Source organism: Ictalurus punctatus, chromosome 2, assembly GCF_001660625.3.
Source record: "Ictalurus punctatus breed USDA103 chromosome 2, Coco_2.0, whole genome shotgun sequence".
Lineage (NCBI taxonomy): Eukaryota > Metazoa > Chordata > Actinopteri > Siluriformes > Ictaluridae > Ictalurus > Ictalurus punctatus.
In genome coordinates, this window is record NC_030417.2 from 32,447,189 (window position 1) to 32,456,790 (window position 9,602).

The 9,602-nt window shown below is 40.8% G+C and overlaps 1 protein-coding gene across 2 annotated transcripts; it reads left to right on the forward strand.

The window, feature by feature from the left end:
* Positions 1 to 39: 39 nt before the first annotated feature.
* On the forward strand, positions 40 to 3,692 carry tmem11 (transmembrane protein 11). Of its 2 annotated transcripts, XM_017461682.3 has the most exons (3): positions 42 to 196; positions 685 to 751; positions 2,563 to 3,692. In XM_017461682.3, exons 1-3 carry the CDS (start codon positions 193 to 195, stop codon positions 3,080 to 3,082), a joined length of 591 nt encoding a protein of 196 aa, XP_017317171.1. In that variant the 5' UTR covers positions 42 to 192; the 3' UTR covers positions 3,083 to 3,692. The 2 variants fall into 2 exon arrangements, with proteins under 2 accessions (XP_017317181.1, XP_017317171.1); XM_017461692.3 differs by lacking the exon at positions 685 to 751 and having other exon boundaries at positions 40 to 196.
* Positions 3,693 to 9,602: the final 5,910 nt, after the last annotated feature.

Sequence of the window (9,602 nt, forward strand, 5' to 3'; positions counted from 1 at the left end):
AAGCAGAGGCTACATTTCAGACTTGGGCCTTATGCAATGCGCGGCTACAGGGGGAGACAGTGAGCGGAAGGCTGCACGTGCGGCCGTGTACGTGCAGCGCTAGCTGCCTATATCTCGCCCTCGCCAGCTCGGTGAGCGTCGCGCGCGACAGCCGACGGGTACCTCAGTGCTGAAGCGTGAGAAGACCACAGTATGGGTAAGTCTGCGCTAGCTGAGTGTTTTATAAGACCTGCTGGGTTGTAATGCAGTCATTATAAGAGGAAATCCTGATTGTCGGTGCCAAGCCTTTGTGCAGCGTTTACACAAACAAATGGGTTTCTCCTGCTGGGAGTTTTGTATGTATATATTTGTTGTCCTTGCTTTCGATTGGCCGTTGCGGAATATTTCAATATCCATAAACTAAGACCTGTGCACTCGGTGTTAAATAGTAAGTTTAAAATTAACACACACTTTATCTATCATTTTCGTTTTCACACACTGTGGTCCGCATATAACACACCCCTGACCTCTAAATTGACATTTTTAGGGTATTAATTTCTTTGAACAAATAGAAGTGGTAGGCGCCTCGTTATGGAGCTGCGTGACGGGAAGTGTAGTCCGGAACAGCTCATATCTACTTAAGACTATGAGGAGAAAACTACGCTACCCAGAGTGCACTGCTACAATTTTTCTTTACGTCAACAGCAACGCGCTGGTTCTCCAAGATGGCGTCGTTCGGAAGGAGGCGCGGTGTCCCAGTCAACAGGGAGAGGTCAGTTAAGACTAAAACGTTAGCTCAGAACCATATTTTGAATAAAAAATACCAGTGCTCGTGTTGAGCTTCGAGTCTGAACGTTTATCTATAAGTTAGCGAGCTGCGTGGTGTTGGAAACTGCTTTGGAAAGTGTGAAAACATTGTTTTCTTTCGGCTCATGTAATGTTTTTCTTGGATTTTTTTTTTGCTCAGAGCTAGTTAGCTAGCTATCTTGAAAACGTTGAAAGAGACTATAATATTTACGTTAGGTTTTAAATTAAGTAACGAGAAGGTGAAATTGTTTAAACTTCGAAAGAAACGTGTTTTTGGGGGGGTAAATTTAGGATTTTTGCAGAAACAAACCTAGAAAGTCACTAGTACTAAAGTTAGCAGAGACAATTTTCCAAAGCGAACTTGACTCACAAACCAAACCGACTTCTTTTTTTAGTAACGCGACAAATAATCACATCTTTGTCCTAACTTTGGTATTTTTTTATACATATATTTATAAATATATTTTTTATCTGTAGTATCCAGGTGCTCACGGTTAATAAATGAAGTCAGGTAAATGTTTAACCTCTGCCATTTTAGGGACAAAAACATACATATGTTAGCTGCCTGCAATAACTTTCTAGACACTTAAAATGGGGAGGAAAAAAACATAGATGCACATAGTTATTTTTAAGTACGTGTACATTTTCCCATTACCATTAATGTCAGTTTTCTAACAATGAACAAGTCTAAACCATTACAATTAAAGACGCTAATTTCTTGGTCTGAAAATGTTTTAGGAGAAAGTGCAGATTGTCAGTCAAACATTTATTCAGACATCCCCATGTTATATGCACTAAAGTGGACTCTCTAATCCATCTTCTATTTCACGTTTTTCTGTTTTCATGATGCTAGGGAAGCTGTGAAAATGGCCAAGCATGACACTTTCAATTTCAGCTGAAATGTGTAGCTAATTAACAAATGTTACCTATGTTTGGCCATTATAGGTTTAAAACACCTCCTGAAAACAGGACATCTCTGTTAATATGCAGACCAAAAATATGTAGGAATATTTTGATGTATTATTTGTTTGTTTTTTCTGCTTGGTTTTGACTTCTCAATTAAAGTGTTCCAGGACTTCGCAGAAATGAACTCAACATCAAGCAAACTCCACAATACTCGGAGGAGCTTGCGATTTTAACGAATAAATTACCACAGGTTTGGGCCAAGACCCGTCATGTGACGTCATCACGACGCACGTTCAGCCAAAGCTCTCTTCGATTCATGTACCTCGAACACGAGTACAACGAGAAGGTCTCATTTATCAATAAACATCACTGCGAAAGAGCGTGTAAAACTATTTTGCGCAATTGCGATTTTGCCACTTCTAATAGTTTTCCACAAAAAAAAACACGAAAAACTCCACAAGTCGCATTGCAAGTTTTGAAAAGAAACCACAGCAAAATCGAGTGTTTTTTTGCCTGCAAGGATCATGCAAAAATCTCTGAAATCCCGTACAGACTGAATCAGTCATTCCGTTGTTGTGTCTTAATTCTTTTTCTGAAGGATAACATTCATAATAAAGCCAATATTTTTCATTTCATTGCATCACATGACACAGTTCATTCTTTTTAAACATTAATAAGAACCAAACACAAAGCGTGGAAAGTATAGAAATCAATCTGACTTTAAGAACCCTGACGTGTCTGCCTGATTAGATTTGTAAGTTTAAATAATTAAATATTTAAGTGATTTTTGATTGCATAATTTTAGAAACCTTGCTAGATTTGCGGTTACCCAATTAATGACTTGGCCTTCTTTTTCCCTCCTGTCTTTAGGGGAGTGATGGCGGCGGCGGGTGAATGTTACATCGTGCAGGAGATCTACAATGGCGAGAATGCGCAGGAGCAGTTTGAGTACGAGCTGGAGCAGGCACTGGAGGCACAATATCCCTACATTGTCATCGAGCCGACACGCATTGGCGACGAGACGGCGCGCTGGGTGGCTGTGGGGAACTGCCTGCACAAGACGGCCGTACTAGCGGGCGCCGCGTGTCTATTTACACCGCTGGCACTGCCTGCTGATTATTCTCGCTACGTAGCTCTGCCTGCTGGCGCCCTCAGTCTGGCCTGCGCCGCTCTCTACGGCATCTCATGGCAGTTTGACCCGTGCTGCAAGTACCAGGTGGAGTACGACAGCCAGAAGCTCGCGTGTCTCCCGCTGCACACGCTCACCTCGTCCACGCCGGTGGTGCTGGTGCGCCGCGATGACGTGCACAGAAAGAGACTGCACAACACGATAGCACTCGCCGCCCTGGCCTACTGCGCCAAGAAGATCTACGAACTGTACGCCGTATGAACGTACAAACACACACACGTGTACTGATGCATCATCTCACACACATGTACACACATACACACACACACACTCGCACACTCGCAGGGAGGGAGGTGAGAAGCACTACTAAATACAAACAGCAGACACAAATGTGACAGAAAGCCAACCGGCAGATGGATGCAGGGACGGAGAGAGCGATCACCCAGAACGGGAAGAACCTAGCAGCGCTCTCTTCTTCACTCTTTTCCCATCTGTGCGCTTCAACAGAGGAACAAAGGAACAGAATACCGGGCGGGATGGGAGGATGAATGGATGAGAAGACTGTGCAACGGGGGGGGTTTATGGTTTATTGGAGAAGTAAGGTTCTCTTCCCCTCTTTTTCTGCACTGTTAAGTGACATCAGCAATGCGTTTGACAACCCCCTCCCCCACCTTTTCTCTCCTAGTCCCTCTCTGAGCTCCTGCACCTGCGCAGCGATTGTCAGATCGCGACCACGTGGTGGACAGGCGAGCACACGGACATGTTTTAAGTATTACTTTGAAGACCTCTCTCTCCCCTCCCCCTGTGTAGTTTTACTGTACCCTGCCTCGGTGCATCACCTTTTCATTAAACAGTAGGAGATTTAACCTCACCTGTCATCTTTGCTGACCATTTATTTGACGTTTAATTCCAGTGCTTTTTTTTAGTAGGTTTGGGAAATACGGGCCAGGCTTTGTTTTCTGGTCTACTGCGAGTGCATAAAAGTCTAAAACTACAGGGTGTCCCAAAACTCCCCATTTGTAGGGGACTGTTTGCCAGCACCACATCGGTTGTGCCTTCATCAGTGGCTGGTGGATGTCAACTTCTCAGTCGGGGCTCGTCACTTCCAGTCTTTTTTTGAATTTGTTAATAAGTGTGGTAACTGTGTGTGATGTTTCCTGTTAAAGTCCATCGCAACCTTTCGACAGCTTTCCGATCCAGCCATGAGAATGATTTCAATACCTTCTTCTTTTGTCAACGGCATTCTTAAAGGCTATCTAGGAAAAATAAAAAATTTTAAAAAATTTTGGAGGACATTTAGCTGACAAGTGTTAATTTCCCCTATGAATGGAGACAATTGGGACACCTGTAGTCTGCATTGAAACCTTGAGACTTGAAAGCAGGTATTAATTCTGTTTCTGAAGTGTGGAAGGTTTTTGTCACTTTATTGCCACTAGATCAGTGGTCACCAACCCTGTTCCTGGAGATCTACCTTCCTGAAGACTAGCTCCAAACATAATCGTGCCCCCCTGACCATCTAATTACTGCCTTAAGAAGTTCTTGATCAACTAAAACAGGTGTGTTGGTTGGAGATGAAACCTGTAGGAAGTTTGATCTCCAGGCACAGGGTTGGTGACCACCGATCTAGTGGCAGTAAAGTTACCCCTGTCTGAACATTAGCACCATTTGCTTTCTGTGAATGGGTTTTTCTCAATTTCCTGCGCTTGGACATTTCTCGGATCAATCCAGCATTGCCATCCCTGCTTGTCTTCACAACCACCGTTTCTACCTTGGTTTAGTTCTCATTCAAAAGTCTGATTTGCTGGCTGAATACCTGCTGTTCAATAAGGCCGTCTAGTATTCAACGATCCTTAATTATTATTGCCATAAAAACTTAAGAGCGATAGTTCTCAGACTTTGCTTCCTGTAAATGTTTTCCTACATACACAATGACTCGTACATTGTTTCAACTTTGAACACTGATCTCAACAGCATTCCTTCATTCCTTTTACTTGTACTGGGTATGCTCTGAATGGAGATAAAATGAAATTAAGTTAATATGTTCAAAGTGAGTTATGGTGGATATTAACCTCTATATAAGATGAGAGGGTGTGTGTGTATATACAGTCATGTGAAAAAATAAGTCCACTCCATGGAAATGTTGGCTTTTTTTGACATATCTGGACAAGTAAACATTTGGTAATCTTTGAAACAGTGCTTATTAATAAAGTGGATCTACTTGAAAAAAAACACAAAGAAAATTTAGCTTTTTCAATCACTTACTTGACAAAAATGTTAATAGATTTGATATTCTTCTGTGGAAAAAGTAAGTACACCCTTGGCCTCAGAAGCTAGTATTGCCCCCTTTAGCAGAAATAACTTCGTGTAGGAATTTTGCATTATTGTCCAAGAGGTTTGCTGGAATTTTTAACCACTCTTCCATTCAATATTCTTTCAGTTGCAAGATGTTTGAGAGTTTTCTTGCATGTGCTGCCTGTTTCAAATCCCCCTACAACATTTCAATGGGATTCAAAGCCGGGCTTTGACTAGGCCATTCCATGACCCTTCATTTCTCTTTTTGAGCCATTCCTTGGTGGATTTGCTAGTGTGCTTAGGATCATTATCCTGTTGAAAGGTCCACTTTCGGTTAAACTTTTGGACAGATGGCCTCACATCATCTTCAAGCACTCTTTGATATGATGCAGAATTTATAGTTGAATCGATGAATGCAAGCTGTCCAGTCCCTGAGGCAGTGAAACAGCACCAAACCATAACATTTCCACCACCGTGCTTCACAGTCGGTATGAGGTGCTTCTGAAAAGCTGTCTTTGATCTGTGCTAAACATGTGTTACTGTGACCAAACAACTCTCATCTCTGTTCGTCTGTGCAGAGCATATTATTCCAAGAGTCCTGGTCTTTGCCTATATGCTCATTAGCAAACTGTAGTCTTGTAAAAGATTTTTCCTGGCACACCTCCCATGCAGGTCCAATTTGTGCAATCTCTTTCTGATTGTAGAAGCATGCACTTTGATCCAAACAGTTGCAAGACTTACTAACACATCCTGTGATTAAATTTTGGGGTTCTTGGAGATTTCTTTTTGCATCAGACGATCTGCTCTTGGGCTGAATTTGCTTGTTCAGCCAGCAAATTGGCAGTCATTTGAAATCTGCGCTATTTGTAGATTACACACACCTCAATAATGAAGGGAACAGCAGGCATATGTGAGGTTTAAATAAGACAGGTTCCACCTGCGCTCCCTAAGCAGGTTCTAACCACCGACATGCAATCCTGAACACCTGATTCTAATTTTATGTGTAAGGTGTGATAAATGTACGGGTGTACTTACTTTTTCCATGTGATTGATCTGTTTTTTGTTCATTTAAATTGTGAAAATTACAACAAAATGTCAATTTCGAGTTTATTTACTTCATTAATAGACACTGTTTCATAGATCAAATGTTTGTTGGCCAAATATGTCAAAAAGCCAAGAATTTCCATGGGGTGTACTTAGTTTTTCACGTGTGTGTGTATACATACACACATGACACTCAATGGCAAAAAAACAAAGCAAAAAAACAACCTGAGGTTTTGAAAATGGGGTTTTGTGGGGTGTGTGTGTGGAACAGCTGTATTGTGGGGTTCTGTTTTATGTCTCCACACAGAGATGGAAAGCTTAAACAGTTCATCTGTTAACCCATTTACTGATGAAATCTCTCAGATCTCTTTATGCTCCTCTTTTTCAGATGCAAACATGAATGTAGGTCATGTTTAGTAAATTAAGGTTTAGGTCTCAAACACAAATTAAGTGATGATGTGGGTACACCGTAGAGTATAATTTGAAAGGATTAGTACCGTGTTGAATTTGTAGTCAGAACCTTGTCCATTGCTCCAAACAACGTGGGTTCATGAGGATGAATTATGACCAGGTGAAATTGTTCCTTCTAATATAGGAAACGTTCAGGAGCTAAATTTATTACCTATAATGCTTTTACCAGAGCATTTTATGGCACAGAGTATAGCGCTGGAGGTTTATTGAAATGTTTTAATGAGTTCAGGAGATGAACACCTCAAATGGACAGACGAGTCCATGGAAACATGGCATGCCACATTAACCCTGCTGACAAACAGCAAAAGAAATGCAAACTTCAAACCAGACCACAAAGCTAGAACTATGCTATGAAGTAAAATTGCTGAAGTTTTCATAGCACGAGTCTTCAGTCTTCTCTTCAAACGTGCAGTTTGGAGGTTTTCGTTCCAACCTGATACAACTTGTTTAGTTATTTGAACACTGGTTGATTAAACAAATAAAATCGGTTCCTGTTTGCTTGGAGGGAAAACCTTCAGCCATAATTAGCCTCAAGATAAGATTGGGCATGCCTTTTATTAGTAGTGATGGTGCAGAAGTTTCAGAACTCTTAATGCAGTGGTTCTCAACCAGGGGGGTGAAAATAGTTTTCAAGGCAAAAAAAACACAGACAGGGCATCATTTGGGAACTCTGAATTTTATTGCTTTTCAAATAGGATGTGCATAAATGAAAAACCCTGCATTCCCTCTCCCTCTGTATTGTCTTTTTGCTGTGGAGAGGCGAAGCTTAGTCTTAGTCTTTTATCTAGCTGTCAGTGCAGACCAGTGTTGCCAACTTAGCGACTTTTCAGACCCCTTTAGCGCATTTTTTTTTTTTGGAAAAAGAAAAAAAAAAGCGCCTAGCAACTTTAGACAAACCTTATAACTTTACAGATGTCGGCAGTACTGCCCTGCAAGTGCGAGGTCTTGCTTTCTCACTGCACACACACCTCTCTCTGCATCTGCTCTGTTCAGTGAGTGGCTCAGAGCCAGAGATTTAACGTCATGGATAACGAGACGCGCCCTTCGTCCCGATTTACATCAATCGTATGCGAATGTTTTTAAAAAGCAAGACGAATGGAATGCAACATGTTTTACATGTAAAATAGTCCAGGTTATTACAGCCTAGTTCTCTTGTTAAAAGTAGTTATAGTGTTCAGAAACATTTTTGATCATTCATATAGTTTTATAAAAGTTATTTAAAGTAATTTTAAAAAAGTGCAAAAACAATCTATCAGAACAGATTTATATATATTAAATCTGTTTTGATAGATTGCGTGTATATATATATATATATATATATATATATATATATATATATATAATCATTATACATGGTCTCCTCCAATATGGTGGGGGGGCTTTAGTTACAAACGGTTGAGAACCTCTGTCTTAATGTATTAAGAGTAGAATGTAGCACCCTAAGCAGTTATTTGGTTTGGAACCCCTAAAGAAATCTTTTCTAAACCTTACAATAGAATGTTTCCTTTTTTATATAAACTTTTCCAAGCAGAACTTCTTTGGGCAAGCTCTTATTTCTGAGTGTAGGATTCTTCAGACCATTTGTTGCAGACTGAAAACAAATGCACGTTTGTTCAAAATGACTAATTTAGAGAATAATCAATTTTTTATTTTAAAAATAAAATTGTGTGTGTAAATACGGTGGCTTAGTGGTTAGCACGTTTGCCTCACACCGCCAGGGTCGGGGGTTTGATTCCCGCGGCCCCGTGTGTGCGGAGTTTGCATGTTCTCCCCGTGCTTCAGGGGTTTCCTCCCCCAGTCCAAAGACATGCATGGTAGGCTGATTGGCATGTCTAAAGTGTCAGTAGTGTATGAATGGGTGTGTGAGTGTGTGTGTGATTGTGCCCTGCGATGGAGTAGCACCCTGTCCAGGGTGTACCCTGCCTTGTGCCCGATGCTCCCTGGGATAGGCTCCAGGTTCCCCACGACCCTGAAAAGAGTAAGCGGTTGAAGATGGATAGATGTGTGTGTGTGTAAATATTTTCGTAGGCCAAACTGAACAAAAATAATTCTGCCAGATTTACAAACTTTTCAGTAACGCTGGTTTTCTTTGTATTTACGTGCATGTGTTGATGAATGTCGATTACCTATAAAGTGCGAAGCGTGTTCTAGACACCGCTCATTTAAATTTAGTCACGTCCACAAATATCCATAAAAGGTAAAACTCGCAGGGAGTCTCAAATGTGGACAAAACAGCAGAAGTGAATGTTCGGATCAGGTCTATGGTCATTGAAATATATTATTTCACAGGGTAACATCAGCAGAAAAGTTCAATTAGGTCTGAAGTAAGTGAGGTGTAAAGAATGATCTTCTCTGTACCCAAGTGATCATGGACACCAGACACAGGGAATCACAGGCAAACTGCTATGTTTAATTGTTTAAAGTATCAACGTGACTGTAACTTACGCAATCTCGAGCGCTCTTATAAGATAACTGTTTTTCTGAACAGGCTGATCATGAATAACAAATGTCTTGTGTAAATACTTCATACGAATGAATTTATTTGAACGTGGTCATTGACAAATGAGGCTTTAATAAGGAGTTAGTAAACTGACGGTAGGTGACATCACTTTGAAATGAGGTCACAGTCTGAAGCATCTCGGTGTATAAATACAGTGCAGTGCTGCCCACTCTGCAAAGCAAATGAATGCCTGGAATTTTACTACATTTGTCTGTCTCGGTCCATCGCCGAAGCACATAATCAAGTTAAATGTCAAGTTTAACAAAGTTAAAGGTGTTAATTAAAGGCGTTAAAGGTGATGAAAGACATGTAGTTGTTGCATTGTTCTAAACAGCAAATCTTTGTTTTTTTTCTTCCTGAAGAAGGTGCTAGGTAAAACATCACTAGAATGAAAAAGTAGTAGTAGAGGGGGAAATGACCAAAAGGTTCAATATAGGAATTAAGACAATGGTTTGGGGAAATAATACCACAGAG